At 35.7% G+C, this 18,317-nt stretch overlaps 1 protein-coding gene across 1 annotated transcript in view; it reads left to right on the top strand.

Annotated features, from left to right (window-relative positions):
- Nucleotides 1–18,088, top strand: part of CCSER1 (coiled-coil serine rich protein 1) — a 375,259-nt gene extending 357,171 nt beyond the window's left edge. Inside the window, exons 9-10 of the mRNA XM_079305722.1 lie at nucleotides 10,360–10,437; nucleotides 17,760–18,088. Coding sequence (XP_079161848.1) covers nucleotides 10,360–10,437; nucleotides 17,760–17,840 — 159 coding nt within the window. The 3' untranslated portion in view covers nucleotides 17,841–18,088. The remainder of the gene's footprint in view (nucleotides 1–10,359; nucleotides 10,438–17,759) is intronic.
- The last annotated feature ends 229 nt before the right edge of the window (nucleotides 18,089–18,317 follow it).

Raw genomic sequence — 18,317 nt, 5'->3', positions numbered from 1 at the left:
AACCAATTTTCTTGCCCATCAAAACAATATGAGCTGGGTTTTTGGGAGTCTGATGCTGCAGTATTACAAAACAGAGTGGATTTGGGTTAGTCTTTTGAATATAAAATAAGAAAAAAATGTACTGGGTCAGTGCAAGGTTTATCCAGCACTTCAGCTGTCTGTCTCCAGTGGTGGCCACAGCAGCTGCTTTCAGAAAAGCTGGCATTTGAAGAAATTAAATATTTCCTTCCATGCTCTCCCAGTCCATCACTTTGCAGCTCAAGGGATCTCCTGAACTGCTTTTTACCTGTTTATTTATTAATTCCCAAAGGATTTCTGCAGCTCACTGGTGCAATCCAACTGGACTATGTTTGTAGTTTTTATAGCTCCATCTTCTACTGCAGCCATTGACTGCATCTTTCAACCTGCCTAGTTTGAAAGTGCTTTTGTTTCAAAGCTGTATTTTTTGGTTTACACTTGGTTATCAGAGGGAGTTGCTGGTCTTTGGCCAGCAGGATTCGTCTCTCTTCTGCATGTGTTGAGAAATGAGGCATCTTCCTAGGCAACACTGGCTTATCTAAAAGCAGCATTTACAAACAAATCCTTTGTTGATAATAGGTACACACAATGAGCTCAGACAGCACTGGGACAGCATTAAAAAACACTTGTAAAAATTTTAGCAGAACAATTGTTATCAACAATAATGCACCAATAGGCTGATTATGAGACAATAAAGATGGTTTATTTGGTAGAGTGAATTTATGTTACAGTATAAACTGCCTTTTAATGTTTTTCAAGTGCTGTAGATTCACCTTCATCTCTTTTTCACTTCTTATTTTCTGAGGCAAAATGAGAATTTATTCCTCTTTTGTCTGAAAAACACTGTAAGAAGTATCAGGGTGTCTCTTTAGACATGTATAATGTAATTCTCATGTTTTTATGAATATATCATAGTTTCTGTTCTGATTTCCCCTCTTTGAACAGTTTTATGTGGCAGCTGCTTTATGGTTATGATTATAAGCCATCCTTTTTGGTTTGATTGCAGCAGCAATCTGGGGACCATAGCAACATGTTTTGCTTATGAAATATGTCAGTGGGAAATAAAGGTCTAGTCACCATTTTCTTAAACTATTAGAAATTATATTTTAAAAGGAAGGAAAAAATGACAATTTTTTTTTTTCGGTACTCTTTCCTGAAGATCCTAATTCTTCTGGAAATAGTGAGAAAAATATCCTATTTCAATTCTTTGTGCAACAGTTGTTTATTTGCATAGCCATTATAGCAAAAACCTGAATGTAATGGTTACTTTCCTTGTACAGTATAATACTTGTTATTATCATTTGCAGGTGCTTTGAAAGCTCCAATTTTTATATGATAATGAAAATACTTTGTTACATATTTTGTTAGTTTCACCAATTGAAGTCAAAATGTCATTGCTAAAATGCTTGACTAAGACCCAGCATCCAAATGATTTGCTGTAGAATTTGCAACAGTCTCACAGCTGTCACAAAGTCAAACTCCCATCATTGGGGAAGTTTCTGAATTAATTAAAGACATGTCTGAAATAAGAATAGATTGATATGCTCCTCTCTCTGGAATACTTTGGTACTGTAAAAGTGAAAGAAAATTTTGTTGTCTGATCACAACTATTCTGTTTAGACAAAGTAATGCAAAGCTGCTGAAAATTACTTGTGGGCCTTGCAATACTATTTGGAATACCTGGTAATGCATATTAAAGTGTGTTGGTTGTGTGTTAGTAAATTGAATAGGATGTGCTTCATACTTAATTTTCAGTGTCTCAGTTGAGGTGACTGGGTAAAAATGGAGGGCATGAATGATGAACCTGAACTCACAGTAAAAAGCTATCTGCTTTCATAACATTCCCGTGTCAATTACTGGCAAAAACCATGCTGTGACTTCCCCTGAGAGGAAGTTCACAAAGGGTAAAAGTGCCTTTTGGTCCTTGCTTAAGCAGTTAATTGCCCAGGAAAGTCTTTGCAGTGCCAGTGCCTGGTGTAGCCACTGAAGCTTGTTCCTGAGCTGTACTGCTAAATCCTGCTCTGAGTATATCTCCTTAGTCTTTCATTGAAGCTCTCTGTTATCTGTAATCCTCCATGCCTCATTTTCCCATAAAATCCCTGCAAACCCTTCTGGGCTCCAAAGTGTTACCTGGGCAGAAGGTGCAGAGCAGCTCTCTGCTGGTTGCCTGTGTGGCTTTCAGGAGCCCTTTTTCATCTGTCCAGACAGTGATTTTCATGGAACTCACTCTGTTACTTGGACCTATTAGTATTGACCACTGTAAAAAAATAATTAGAAGGACAGGCAGCATGATCACTTCCAGCCTGTGCATTTGAATGTGTGCATTTAGTGGGCTGCACATGAGTGCAGGACAAAAGCAAGTCAAAGAGACATTGTCCTGTTCTGGCCATGACAAACCCAAACTGATGGTTCTGTCCAAAATACCTGCCAACATTTGTTGAGTAATTGACATAATGTCACAGGGAGAACAGCTCAGAGTGACAGCTGTGGGTTGTTTTCAATATTGCTGGGTTTGTTTACAATGATGCAGGGATTATATGTTGTTGGTATCAGTGAATAAAACTGCAGCCTTATTTAGCACAGAGATTGGTCCAGGGATTTGTTGATTTCCATGGTGGCAGCATTTATTTGATTTATGTGATTATTTTTCTCTATTCACTTGACCAACAAATGATCAAAATCTGCCTGCCTCATGCAGTTGCTACTGGGGCAACTTAAAAATGACCCTTTCATTGCCTTTGTACTGTATGCTCCTAATGCCACAGTTGTGAATCTCATTCCTCAGGACTGCAATCTGTAAAATTGTTTGAAATACATAGCTCTGTGAGGTTTAATTAATGCCAGAAGCCTTCAATAAACAACAGTTGCAATTTGGGCTGTGATGATTTAATGATTCTTGCACTCTGTCTAATACTTGTTCTGTTAAATCTCTGTGTCAAGTGACTGGCACTGATGTGAATCACATCCCACCAGTGTCCCTGTGTGCACAGAGGCAAAGGAAACCTCAAACCAACTGAAATATTGGAAATATTTGACAGGCAATGCATGTAAATATCTCATCTTAGAGGTCTAAAGGCTGTTAGCATTTCACATGGTAGGTAGGGAAGAAAAACCTAACAAAAATGCCTTTGATAATTTCACAAGTTAATGAAACAGCTTTCCCAAGGAAAACCTTATATTCAATATTTTGCAGAATCATCTGTTAGTATTGGTACAGGATTTTCATAATGCTGTAAAATTGTACTATATTTGTTTAAGTAGAGTTTTTCCTTTGATGAATATTGATAGTCACAAAAAAAACCATGAAAGAAATTACAAAAAAAACCAAATCCTCTAACCCTTCCAAAACAGATGTTTTGGACAGACTGAAATTCTGCTTGTGTACCCATGCAGAACCTGGCAGCACTGAAAGTCATGTACACCATAAAAGTGATAAATGTGGTTGTTCTGAAAAGGGATAAAGGAAGAAAAAACCCAAATTTATAAACGGTGTTTCCTTTTAAGCTGAATTTTAGTAGGTTTTTGTCCATTTACATGTTAGCTTTGTGTGTGTGCATCAGCACAGCTCTGCCAGTTGAATCATGAGCATACCACCTAGAGGTAATGTTGTTAGCAGTATTTTTCAGTGAAAGCAGAAGGGCAGGAATAATCTAAGCCATTTTTCCTACTCTGGGTTCTTAGGGAGATCATGCTAGACTATGAGAAAGGTACTGTGCTACTACTATGAGACAAATACTTGAAATAAATGCCTTTATATCCTTATTCAAGGACTACAGTTTTCTAAGTTGCAGTTATTTCTGAAAAACCTGAGCATGAGTTTACAAGCAGTTTAATTAGAGAGTTTGTCTCATCTCCATTTTCAGATAGTAAACATCAGAAGAGCAGAACTTAAGTGGATTTAAATTTGTTTATATTTGATGATCGAGTACTTTAAAGATGATGGGTCAAAAAAAATTGATGTGTATAAAGCCAGTACTGTTCAGTTAAGTAAATGAGAGCACTAATTGAAGAGAATTCCACTGCTATATCTGTGATGGTCATTTGGATAAAAATGCTGTGCAAAAATACTGTGAATCAATGGTGTGCAAGTTGGATCTTTGAACTGAATGTGGAACTCTTCTTTGCAGTAATCTTCCAATTCTGTGTTGTGATGAATACTCCTCTGCTGTGGGCTCTGAGAAGGCAAATGAGCCCAGAAATTCTAGCTAAAGTGGTGAATTTAATGGAATGAGGAAGTCTGCTCTTCCAGGACATGAGATTTGGACTTCATATTTGTGCAGCACTCCATAACTCTTCATGTGGCTTCACATGGCCTTGAAAAATAAATCACTTACTATTTTTCTTCAAGTATTTGTGGGATGGTCAAGTCAATAGTGCTAATGTGAGGGGGTTTTTGTCTTTTGCTTAGGCTCTTGCTGTGTTTTGTGTTAGGTTTAGTGTCCCAGTATGACCATTTCTGAGTTATCAAACTGGGGTAATACTGTCTCCTCATCTTGCTTTTTGGGTGTTTTATATTTTGGACAGGATTTTATTTATCTAGGTGGTCCTAGAAGTCAGTCTAGAAGGATATGTGGGTTGAAAGAGATACTCTTCTCTATTAGATGAGCTACTGTAAGATATAGTAGTATCTTCTTGGACATCTGGGTGCAACCACAACACACATTAAAACTAGCAATAATGCTCATTAAAGGTTCAACACTATTTGTAGAGATAATTTCTACATGAACTCCTGTGTCAGCCTTTTGAAGGGTTATGGCTGCACAGCTGCTTGTTTTTTCTTTCCTTCCAATAACTTTCTCAGGTCTTGGTTTTTGTTTTTGTTGTTGGGGTTTTAAGACTGGCAGCACTTGTTATGGCCATATTATTCACAGAGTGTGACCATATAAATTTTTTATTGCATTGCATTATTCAAAGCATGCATGGCCATGTCTGGGCCATATGTGTGTATGTGATCTGTGATTTGATTTTTTTTTTTTTAAGAGATGTGATCACTATAAAAAGTTCCTCTATTTTTTTAGTACATAGGTGTATATCTAAAAGTAACCATGGGAACCATAATCAGTAAGGAACTTGTTATTCAGATTTAGTGAATGACTGAGTGATAGAAATAAGCAATATACAGTATTGCTTTAAAATAGAACTCATAAATTCTAATACCAATTTAGCATTGATGCAACAGATAAAACAGTAAATAATTAATAAAAATACATCTATTGTCAAGACATTCTCCTGATCCAAGAAATGCAATGGGGTGTTTTTTTTCACGTGAAATAAATAGATACTTCCCACTGTTTAATGCTGTATTTTAAAGCATCTTCCCAGGATGCTTTGGAAAAATAACTTTAAAACTGTGGTATATTTGCAAAATCGTTGTTCTGAAATTCTGATATGATCTTGCATACCTGTAAACATTTATTTTTGATTTTGCAGCACATACACGGTGACAATGGCAATTTTTGGAGTATAGCACTGTCCAGTCAAATAGATGAATCAGAAAATACCATTTTTAAGACTTTTCCTGTCTCTGACATTTGTCAGCTCTGTGGGCTAGGACATTCATTTTTTGTGTTTTTTCTCTTTCTGATTAGATAGACTCTCAAAGTTTGGAGTCATCTTTTATTGGTAAGGTCATACAGCACTTAGCAAAAAAAAAGGGAGTTTTTATATTGCAGAACCTGGGGAAGAAATGTTTAAGACAATACTTGGTATTATAAGGATTTCAAAACTTGGAACAGTAATAGCCCTCTCTGGTTAGGATCTAGTAAACCTTTGCAGTACTGTAAGGTTAGCTGGCATGTCTACAGCAGGACTTGTAACTCTGTCAGAGATTTTAAACCTTACTAAATACTGTTGGTCTTCAAAGAAGCGATCACATATTTAGAAACTGTCTTTGATTAGATGTGTTCAGAGTTGGCAGTAACTAATTACTGATTGCAAACTGCTTGGAGACAGGCTTGTCTTAGCCTTTCTTGATTCATACCTGGATATTGTGTTCTGATGGAAATCAAAGCAGAAGGTGTGCTGTCTTTCATTCCAGATGCTGTATTTACCATATGCATGGAAATTTACCTTGTGTTTTACAAGTGCCCATAATGTAAAAACTGAAAAACTGTTGTGGTTTGTGTAAGAGTCCTGTGCGAAAGCAATGAAATGTTCTCTGAAATTCCATGTGGTTTTGGTGTTTGTTGCTTACAATGGTTTGACAGAACTATAATCCTCAGTGAAACCTGCATTTGTGCATGCTTGGAGGCATTCCCATTGGGTTTTCCCTTGTGTTTCTCCCGATCAATGGCATAGTCCCCTGTGGGATGGTCACACCTGTTTGTCACTGTGATTCTAGAGTAATACCTCTAAATTTGTTGTGGCTATTTAGCACCTCAATTCTTTGTACATTTATGTGTGGATAGCTAAACCAAACTGTAGCTTTTTTCTCATGCTGTGCTCAAGAAACAGCTGGGGTTTTTGCTGGGCTTCACAAAGTGTTTTACAATGTGATGTGACTCAGCTGTACTGCAGCTGATAGCTGGAGCTATGCTGGATATGATATTTTCTTCCCAAACTGAGACTCAAACCAATAGGGACTCAATTTCTATGGAAATAGCTGTCATAAAGTCAATTCTGTAGCTCATTGTAGTCTGTAAATTAAGTAGAATAGATGGTGGAAAGCAGGTTTTTTCCTACTTGTTATCCCTTTGCTCTCTGCCTAACTGCTGCTGTTGATTAAGTTTAATCCCAAGGCACATCAGAATTAAAAGACTTTACATTTTTATAAGTCTTCTGAAGAACAGGTTTTTCGCCCCAGTTCTGTGGTGAACATTAAGTTGATATTCACAGTGGGGTTCATGCCTGAAGCAAGGGAAACAATCACATGTAAGTTGTGAATCTGACTGCAGAGTTGGTGACTCTTGGAGACTGTTCTGGATGTATGCTGAGACAAGAAACCACATTTGTCTTTATATGGTTTTAGAACAATCTGTAAAGGCAATAGGAGACAGAGGGAAAAAGTTAACTTAGGAGATTTTATATTTTTCAATCTAAGTAACAATAAAGAAAAAAAAAATAATATGCCATGAACCAGACAACATACATTCCTTAGGGATGAAAGCCACAGCTGTACTGGATACTAGAGTTTTGATTCCTTCAAAACACCTGAGGCAGTAAGTTTTGCTGCTTGATTAAATATGACCATTCAAAGTAATTTTCAAGCATTTTCTTTTTGGAATTTGCAATTAAACAAAGCACCACAAGTGGTCACCATGGTGTCACTGGTAGGGAATGGGATAAGCAAACAGTCACAAAAAATAACTTTGACGTGTTTACAGTCAAAGCTGTGAAAATTGGTTTGATACTCTTCTATTTGGAGAAGGAATGTTTTAGACAGCCAGTGTCATGTTTCAAGATGTATCAACCCTTAACTGACTCCCTAAATCTTAGGAACTGATTCTGCTTTTTTCCTGCTATCTGCCTTTCAGTCATGAAGTCTTAAGTCCTTTTCTTTATCTTACATTTTTTATTTTTTTATCTTACATTTTGCTTTTCTATTTTATTTGCAATATTTCTACTTGCATCAGTTATCAGCTGATGCCTGTTGTCTTTCTAAATTAGCACCATTTGGTGACTTATTACAAACATAGCAGTAAAATAGTAAGTATTCAAACCATGACACTCTTGTACCTGAGATAGTTTGAGATATAAACTATGTGTGAACTCATTCCCATGTGAAGAAATAGACAGGAACATAATCTTTATTGATCATGTTCTAATACTTTCACTATGGCTGTTGAAATACCACAGTCAGTATTTTCAATAAGCAAAGCAACTGCAATGATAGAAAAATGTCCTCCCATGTAGTTTTTCTCTCTTTCCCCTGGGAACACACACAGGTACTTCAGAAAGAGGGGTGCAGTGAATGTGCCTGGCAATGTTGCTGTTCAAACAGCCAATAGCTCTTCCTGCCTTTTCACTAATTAGGATGAACCTAGGGAATAAAAGTTTTTCATGTTCTTATCCATTCACCTACAGATGTACTTTTGTGCTGTTTATTTTAATAAGAGGCAATGACACACAGAATGGTAAGAAAATATGCTCATTAATGCTCTCTCTTTTAAAAAGTCACTTAGAAGTACTTTGGCTGATCCTAAAAGTATTTTTAAAATAAATTATTTAGTCCCTTCTTGGTCTCTAGAGAGGCAAAAGTACCTATTTTGTTTACCCTGCAAAGAAAAAAGATAAGGAAAGATCTATTTGCAGTCTTTTTACTATATAATATCTTTGAGAAGGGGGGAGCTGAACTCCTCTCAGATACAGAGAGAAAGGGAAGAAAGCCAGACTTGGTCACATATGAAAAAGTCAGTAATTATTCAATTTCACTAGGAAGCCTCTGAAAGAAGGTAATTTTTGTCTTTTAAAATGACAAGAAGGTCTCAAGGAAGTTTCAGGACTTGCAAAAATTTTAAAAATTGCATTAAAATGTTACCTTATAGTAGTAATCATCCCTAGGAGTAATGCTGTGAGGGTGGTGGAAGGCTGCTGTGGGAATAGATGTCCAGGTTACTGACTTCTTTGTTATGAATCAATGTTAAAGTGTGCTGCCTGGCTTGTAAACATCTTTCATTTTCTATTTTGCTATACTTGAGAAAAAATAAAAGGATTTTAGTTTCTGACTTCCTTTTTTAGTACCTGGAAACCTAGAAATTTTCAGTTTTTCCCATTTTATTAGTTAACTCACTAAAAGTAAATAAAAACGATTACCATGTTAATGTGGAGTCAGAACTTGGATATAGTAAAAATGGATCTCACTGCATATACATAGTTAAATGAGCAGCTTCAGGAAAGGATTTTGTTATTCCAACCTTTCTAGCTTTCCCAGTTAATTTGTTGCCTTAAAGAATATTTGGATTTATTTTAGTTTTTTTCCCTCCCTGCTTTAAAAAAATGCGTATTTGTGAATCCATACAGAAAGAACAGAAATTTTAACTTTGATCAGATACACAGTTTAATGATGGTATTGCTCCAATCACTACATTACTTGAACACCCAGAATCTGTAACTTGAAAATTCATGGAGTTTCTGAGCAGTAAAATAAGATAGCAGTTTATATCATAATGTCTTTTTTTTTAATCATGTAAAAGTACTCTGGACTAGTGGACTAGTAAATTCAAACCTCAAGAGGACAAACCACTTCTATCAGAACTAGGATTTTCTTTTCTATGAATTCAGTTCTAATACAGTTGTTATGTCAGCAGATGAGCAGATTTGGGCTCAAGTATTTCATACAAGTGAAGAGATCAGTCTGAATTCTGTTTTCCCCCAGCCCTTATTTGAAGAATTGAAATACTGAGGGGTTGACATCTTTCTGCTTTCTGTTTACTCAATGTAGTGATGTGCATAGCTTGTCTTGAATCAAAGAATATGATAACTTGAGAGTCAATTAACTTGAAATCCAATTTAAATGGATTCTGGTTTATTGTGATACATACCTGTCAGTAGCATTCAATTATATTTTGTAGATCTTGAGGAATCTGAGTTCAAGGTAAGTATTTTTTATGGATATGGTTGAAAACTCAAACTGAATCAGTAAGCAGGAAAACATAAATCGATGCAATAAAGAACTTTGCATTCTCCTTCCCCTCCTGTGTGCCTTTCCTGCCTTACCCCACATATTTACAGTTGTTTTATTGGATACCTTCTCCTGGAAACTAAAATATTATGCTCAAGGATGAGGATCAGCAAGCTGAGTGATCAGCTTCAAATGGTATATCAGAATCTGGGGGTTTTTGTGTCAAAGCAGCCAGATATCTTTGCTCAAGCCAGTTCAGAGATTCCATATCACACTTCCAAAAATTATTACAGTATAGAGGGCCAAAGATGGGAAAAGCAGAAACCGATGCAATACTCAAGAAATTCTTAGGATTTGCTAACATGTTTGCCTTTGGGGAGGGCAGAGGTCATCTCAGGGTTGTGATCTGCAAGTTTGCATATTCCTTAATGTTAATTCCTTAACCCCTATATTATTTCTTTGCTAGAGTGGTGCTGGTGTTGCTGGAGTCCCTGCAGGGGCTCAGTGCTTTGTACCCTTCTGCCTCAGTGACATCCTTCTTGTGTGCCCAGCTGTACCACAGAGTTGGACTATCTGAGTCCATCCTCTGTACAAGAGAAAAAGAAGTTTATAAAAGCATATAATAGGAAGAAAATCAACCTCCCAGTGTGAATAGGGCCATAATAAATCTGTTTTTTTACCAGCTGTCCATGCATGAGTTTTGAATTTGTCTGGATGTTTGGAGCTGCAAAGCCCAGTGAGGAGAACATGACTCACCTCTGCAATGTTATTTTGTTTTACAGGAAAAGGCTCAGTGCTTTCAGAAGGCTCTTGCTTCCCAAGCAGATAAATCCACACAGACAGAACTTGTAGGCCATGATGTAAGTAGCTGTATCAAACAGTATTTTTTATCATCTTTGTGGGTGTTCTGTCAGCTGATTTGCCTTTGCTGTTGTTGTGTCCATGCATGGATTTGGTGATTCTAAAGTACCTTCAGAAAGATGAGAAGATAATTGCAGCTACCTGCCAACATACCAATGCCCTGTTAATTTTAGGCTTTATGAAGAGCAGAGAATTTGCATAAATGAATGTGAATGGCATGTATTAATGTTTTTTGATTTTTTTTCAGTGTTTATTTGCACACTTAGTGACAGTTAATGAGGTTATTATGTTTAGAATTGTAATATGCTGTCCAAACAAGATTTGAAATTTGAAAGATAATGGAGTAAGTACAGTCTTGCCAAGTGATGTTAAAATTCTGTTTCCTAAAGAGCATCTGTCAGAATTTCTCATAGAATGTGTATTGATAGCATATATCCTCATGCAGGAACACAGTCAAGGAAGATTCCATAACTGCAGGAATATTATTCCCCCAGTTCTTCTAATGGAAAGTATTCTGTCTGTGTGGGGTGTTGCTTGAACACGTGAATACTTGTGCTTACATGAACTTCTTGAATAATCTGTGATTAGGAATGTGTGACAGGAATTCCTGTGTGGAAGATCTAGCATGGTTCTATTCTGTGATTTGTGCAAAGTCTAATGATAATCCTTAAAATCTGTTCTGCAAAGTAGTGGTATAGTTGTGCATTGCTATAGATCAACATGCTGATTCAAATTTATGGAAAAACCTTTGGAGTTAAAGTTGGCTTTGAAACTTTCTTTTGGTTTTGTGTCAGTGGAGTATTAAAGTCTTGTCTTCTGAGGATGGAAACATCAAAATTTCCTGGTTTAATATTGAAAGTTTTATCTGCACAAACTTCTTTTTTGTGGGTTACTAAACATGAACCCTTATGTTCTACTGTGTCTGTGAAGTCATGTCTCATGGAATTCCCTGAAACTCTGAGGTGTGTGTATTTTAACTGCTGAAAAATCCAGAATAGTCAAAAATATTTAAAAACATTTTTCTATATTGAAATACTATATCCATTTCTTCTGTGACCAGTTGTCCTTCACAATAGTTTCTTATACATTAGATGCTAAATAAAATTCTTCCACTGAAAATGGCAACAGGAACTATGTAAAGTTTGGGGGATTATATTTTTGTGTTGTTTATTGTTGGATTATTTTGGGTTTGCTTGGGTTTTTTTTTTTTTTGGTTTTTTTTTTTGGTTTTTTTTTGGGTTTTTTTGGGTTTTTTTTAAGCAGATGTTACTTAAGCATTTGCTTGTTTTCTCCCCAATCAATTATGTGGTACTCACACTGCAGGGATTCATACTGTTATCAGATAATATATTTTTTTCCCTTTTCCAGTCTGTGTTCCCTTGGAGTCTGGTAGGGGGTAAAAAATAACATTAGAACCTCCTTTTCCACACACATACAGTTTTCTGGCTGAGGTTTGAGTGTTAAATGTCATAACAACAGTAATTTAACAATAACAACGTAAGTTAACAATAAGTTAACAATAACAACAGCAATAATTTAAATAAATCCTTTCCTTTATCATCATTCTCATCAATTAGTGGAAGGTATTTTTCAGAATTCCTTGGTAAAATTCCTACCTTGTCATGATTGCAATAATGTATTATCTCATACAGGCTGTTGCAATGCAAGAATAAAAGGAAATGGTGAATGTTTTTCTATGGAATAATGCTTCAGGAGTATTTATGTGGTGCAGAATTCTTGCAAAAATTCCATTGCAGGGGATTGATAACAGATAGATTTGAATGAATTTACAGAAATGACTCAAGCCTGCTATGATCACAATGAGGGGAATTCAGTGAGGAGGAATGTGCAAATAAATAGTGTTAACACTTTTTGTATTATTGCTTAAACTTTTTGCTCTTTTATTTATCAGATTGTGCAGCTTTTCTGTGAAGGGTAGTTATTAATGATTGGTTCAACTCTTTCTGTTGAATCCAAGTGGCAATTACATGTACATTCTTTGCTTTTGCATGAGACTTTAAAGAGCAAGTTGTCACTGTGGCAGGTAGTATCTGCACATCATTTTATTCAGGATAACAGTAATGTGTACAACTACAAGAACTTGGTGCTAATATGAAATTAGATTAAATAGAAAACTACAAAACTGATCAGAGAATACAAGATGTATTTTTCACCCCATTAGTCACACATTCTGAGAATACTATACATTGAACACTCCAGATCTGGTTTAAGAGGTAGGCAGAAAATTTAACTTAATTTCATCATTACAAATTTGCTGCTTTAATTTTAAAAACCAAACATCACCACCAAGAACAACAACAAGAAAACAAACCACCTTCCCATTTTTATTTTTCCTTAATTCAATTTAGAATTGAATAATAGTTAGATAAAGTGCTACCAGGAATTTGCATAGCATTATTTCATAAATGAAGTGCAAATATTGATATACACTACACAGTGTAATAATTCAGAAGTGCTTAAGACAGTGCCTCTATGAATGGTTTGCTTTATATTCTCATATATTCTTTTATTCCACTGTGTAATCTTAAAAGTTACTTGTTTTGCAGTTGAAATAAACTGAGACAGGTTAGTCCCCAAAATGAAGTAATGCTTGGGGTTTTTTTTTTTGATTTCTGGACATCTCTAGAAGTTGAGAGAGTTCTTTACTCTTGGAGTTCATTTAGAGGCATCATTAAAAGTAAATGGAAGTTCTGACTTTGACTTAGATGAGGAATTAATCCTCTTGTCCGTAGGGTGTACAGTAATGAAAAAAAGCTGGAGGCAAGTCTATATTTAGGAAGGAATGGGTGAAGAAGGAGGAAATACAGTGTTTCACAGAGACAAAATGTTCCTCCTTTTGAAAAAAAAAGCATAAACAGTGTTGAATGAACGTTTTGGGTCAGTGTGTGAGCAGCTACCAGAATGGAAGTTGTTGTGTATTTTATGTGAGCAGCTATGGTGTAATTGGAGTCAAAATCTGACTGTCAAGGTGATCAGTAAAGGTTGGGTGATGCAATCTCCTGCAATACCTTCGAATTGTTGGATAATACTTCTGATAGATCTCTTTTTTATTTTATAGCACACAGAGATTTTTCAGCAGAAGTTGCTTTACAGTACTGTTTTAGTAACCAAGTAGAAGATAAAGTCTGTAAAGATAATGTTTTTCATAAAGAACTGTTTGAACTGGAAAGCAAACTGCTTAATGTCTTTTCTTTTGTATGAAAATGTTTTAATATGAAATTTCATTACGGAATTAAAACATAAATTTTAAAATAATTTCTGAAGAGGACGAAAGAGGGTGTTACATGATGAGAAATGCTACAGTGTCTTTAAATGGTGAACATTATGACTTTGCTATTTCAGGAAATAGAAAGTAAAATATCAACACGATTACTGTATGTATTCCAGGGAAGACATTAGAAGGGACTCAGGGTTTCTATAAAAAGCTGATTGGTTTCTAGTATAGCATGTCAAGGGACCTTCATCTTATGATAGTCCTAAATTTATTCTGTTTTCCAGTATGTTTACTTAGAATCATTTAGAACATGTTGGGAGTCTTGCAGAAAGAGCCATGTGCACAAGAGATTGATATCGAGGTTGCTAAATAATAAATTATTAATGTTTCTTCAGTAATCAATGTGAGTTTAATCTCCTTCACCTTCCTGTTCTTGCAAAGTTTTCTTTTATTGAGAGATCAAGGAATAATTTCTTTCATGTTGGTCAGGTTACTAAAATGGATTGGAAGAAGAATAGATGCAGTCAGCTAGCACTGGGGCTGATTACAAGATCATGTCAAGGGATACAAATCTAATAATGGCTGCCAGCAAAACAGGTAGTCCAAAGTATCATGCAGGCATCACACAAGCACTCTGCAGCATGTGCCACTGATGATTAATTTTCATTAAAATGTCTCAAACAGAATCAAAAAATCACAGGACAATTATTATTTCTGTCACCAAGGGAAGAACAACTCAGCACCACTCCGTCAATCTTTATCAACCTTTGGATTAAAAGAGTTTGTACTTAATTTTTTTTCTCCACAAAGTAGAAATTCCTAAGAGCTGACATGATTTCTGCAATATCTTTTCTATGTTTGCCTTCTGCTGATGTTACAGATTTCATATCTCAGAACTGCTACTCTGTTTGTTCTTTGTTTTTCATACTGAGAGTAAAGCTGATGTAAACAGGATTTGGACTGGTTCTACACTCATTCCCCATTTAATGAGCAATCTTTCCAATGTAGTGATCCTTACATTTTGTATGATGCTTCTGATGTCTTGGACAACAAAATTGTGTGCTGCTGCTGTCAATCTGCTGCAGTTTGGTTTGCACAGCTACAGCCAGAAATTACCTTTCTTTGGTGATCACCAGCACTCTGTGTACAACAGTGCTGTGGGACAGATAAGAAGGCACTGACTTTTATCAGCTGTACAATCTGCAATATTAAAATCCATACTGTTACATATTTTAGGGTCTTTTTTTTCCATCTTGTTATGCATTACCTTGGGCAGCATGTCTCCCTTAACTTCTCAAAACCTGAGCACTGCCTTCTGCAGAGCTTCTGTGTTTGATTAGGAGGTAGTGGAAGACACAGAGGTGGGTGCTGTAATTTCCCCTCCACCTGCTGTGCTCCTGTTCCTCCCCAGCAGCCAGCCAGCAGAGATTATGGATACTGTAAAGGGACTGCATTGCATTGTGTCCTCTCCTTCAGGCAGGCAGGGGAACTTGAACCTCTTGACCTTTCTGGTCTGCCCAAAGTATTGTGTAGTTTGTTATAGTGTGAAGTGAGTTGTGTTTTGCCACCTAAACTGGAGAATACATCCGACTTCTGCCTCCCCTCCTTCACTTGCAGATTTATGTCCATCTGCTGTTGCATTTTACTACTAGGTTATTTTTCTCCATTTATTTATTTTTTCACTAAGTTTGTTTTCTAATGTCTGATACAGGTAAATAATAAAAACTTGTGTATAATCTAGCTTTCCCTAATACAATATTACTTTTTAAAAAAATACCTTTAGAAATCAAACCAACCATTAACCACTTCAAATCAGCTTTGATTATATGTCTGTGTACCTATTAATATCTGGATATCCAATTTGTTCTTGATATGCTATATCTTTTCCTACAATTGTCTTTAGCATTCATTTTCTCTCCTTCTCATGTCCAATTTCCATTTTTTACTATACAACTTCAAAATATAATTTCAAAAATCTATATTTTTTACGGTGTGTTATGTGTGCAAATTATCAAACTTTGATGATGTCAAACTAGGATGGTATTTCTTTTGGTTATAATGATTGCCCTCCACCAACCCTTATGAAGCACATTGCTTCACCATCAAACCCCTACACACTTTGGTGTTTGAAATACATCTAACCACCAAGTCATGAACAGGAATGAATTGTTGCACCTACTTGTGACAGGGAAAAACAATTCATGTTACAGGTGCCAGATTCACTGGAGGATAAATGCTTGTGCTGAGGTTTGGTGTTTGTGGTGCTGTATGAAAAGTGGTAACAGGTTTTTACATAAACATCAGAAGTAAATGGGTTCTGAAACAGAAACTGAGATGTGCCATATGAAAAAGACAATTTCCTTCTGTGGCTGGTTGTCAGCAGGGCATTCTGCATTTAATTTTGCCATCTCCAAGAGTAAAGAGCAATGAAATTTGCATTCTGCAGTGATGCTTAATTGTTATGAATGATCTTCAGTTTTGATATGTGGCATGCAGAAGTTGACTTCTGGATGTTTGTATAGATAATCTCTGTGCTGTTTAAATATTTGTAGTAATATGATGATCATATTATAACTGAGTTTCCTCACTATTTGAAATTAATATAGTACTAGTAGTCTCTGGATCTTTAAAAAAATACTCTTTTTCTTTAATATAATCTTCAATAGTAGTGAAATGTTTTTCTTGCCTCTGACGTTTTAAATCTCTACTTATTCTACATTTTTGTGTCATAGCATTGTCTTTGTATCTGCAGCTATGCTGCTGCTATCTTGCTTTGAAAGTAAAATAAAGTATGAGGTACTTTGAAGTATTTACCAAACTTACTAATTTTTTGCTTAGATTCTTGGGGTGGGGGAGAGGAATAAGTAGAGAAGCAAAGAAAGCTGTTTAGATATTCCTAATTTTTCATCCTAGAAGTTTTGTTGGGTTCAAACATACTTCTTCCCACTTTTTCTGCTTTAGCTCTATCACTGTCTCCTTAGATTTCTCCAGCAGTTTTTTTTTTTCCACTTCAATATATCCATCTAGACTTTTTGTCTCATTTCTTACTTTAATTTTTGTGCTGTATTTACAAGTATGACTTAACAAATTTATTTGCAGTAGTGAATTTTCAGTATGTTCTAGTTGTATTATTTCAGTTGTAAAGATGATACCAAGCAGTTATGACTACTCTCAGTAGGAACTAAGTGAGCAGCTACCCCTAGAATTAATAGCATGTTGTTACTGGATCCACTCTGACCTGTTACATGAAGGATAGAAAGAAGTAGGACACTGGCAAGCAGGATATTTGAATAGGTTTATTTGATCGAAATAAAAAAAGCTATCTACCAGATTATACCTTGCTGACTGTGTTTGTGCATTATGTTGAATACTAGCAGTGTCTTCCTTGTAAGGGCAGAAAATAGCAGCACTAAACCTTTTGAATATTGTTCAGAAGAATAAACAGGTAATTTAGTAAAATACACTCAGTAACAATCAAAAAGTTTAAGAAATAGCAGCATTTTTCAATAGGCCTTGAGTATATTTTCTTAAAAAGGAGAGAAATTTGATTTCACCTTGAAGAAAAGATCAACAAACAAAATTGAGAAATGAGGCATGGATAACCACTGCAGTGTAAGCAATGTGTGGGTTTTGCTACTTCATTGCACTTAGGGTGACTGCTTTTTATTAGAGTATAATCTACTCACACAGCTTTATTGCAATGTGGGAATGTTTCACTGTTGTGTGCATGTTGCATGTAGATTTCCTCTGTTAACACAGTTCAGTCTGGTGACCTTTTCCCTGTAAAAACATGGCATCTGTTGTACATAAGAGTTTTCTGACTGGAACAATGTCATGCAGAAGCTGACCAGTCATATTCATGGTTTTCTCTCCATTGTCATTTAATTCATTGTTGTGCTGATCATTAGTGTGAAAGAAGCTTTATTATTATGTGCTGCCTGCATGACTGCATAGAGCAGAAACAGTCATTTTTCATTTACTTTGTGTTGCCATCAGACCATGCATCACTAAGATTTCATTTAATTTCATTTCTTTTTTCTTTTCTTTCTTTTTTTTGTTTGTTTGTTTGTTTGTTTGTTTTTAAAGGCCCTGTGGAACTCTCCATGTTCTGAAGGCTTAGTTTACAAACCAATCAGCATCTCATTGGTTCCATCATTATTAAATTAAAAAGCAACATCTGGACACTCTGCACTTACGGATATAATTAAATACTGCTGTATATGAAATGAGCTGCAAGTTACCATTGCTGGCAAAATTCTGCTGCTTAAGAAAATATTTGTATTACAAACAGCCAAACATCACTTTTTTGGCAGTATCTTCATTATTAAGTGTATCTATGAATAAATTATTAGTAAGCTATGACAAAGTTATTATTTGAAATAAAAATTATTCTTACCATTTTGTGCGTTTAGTCATCCATTGGTGATTCATTGCAAGTAAGATAATGTAAGAACATCCTTCAGTCATCCTTGTCTCTTGAGATTGAAAAAAAAATGTCTCCAAGATCTGGAAACCATTATCTTTTAAAACCTGTATTTTTCCTTTTGCAGTAATAATGCTATTGCACTGACTGTGAATACAGGGTCAGGACCTTTCAATACATGATCTATCTGATACATGTTCGTAGTCAGGTACATAATTTTT

Source organism: Erithacus rubecula, assembly GCF_903797595.1.
Source record: "Erithacus rubecula genome assembly, chromosome: 5".
In the NCBI taxonomy this organism is placed as follows: Eukaryota; Metazoa; Chordata; class Aves; order Passeriformes; family Muscicapidae; genus Erithacus; species Erithacus rubecula.
Note: the sequence above shows the minus strand (reverse complement) of the source record. Positions and strands in the feature narration are given on the sequence as shown.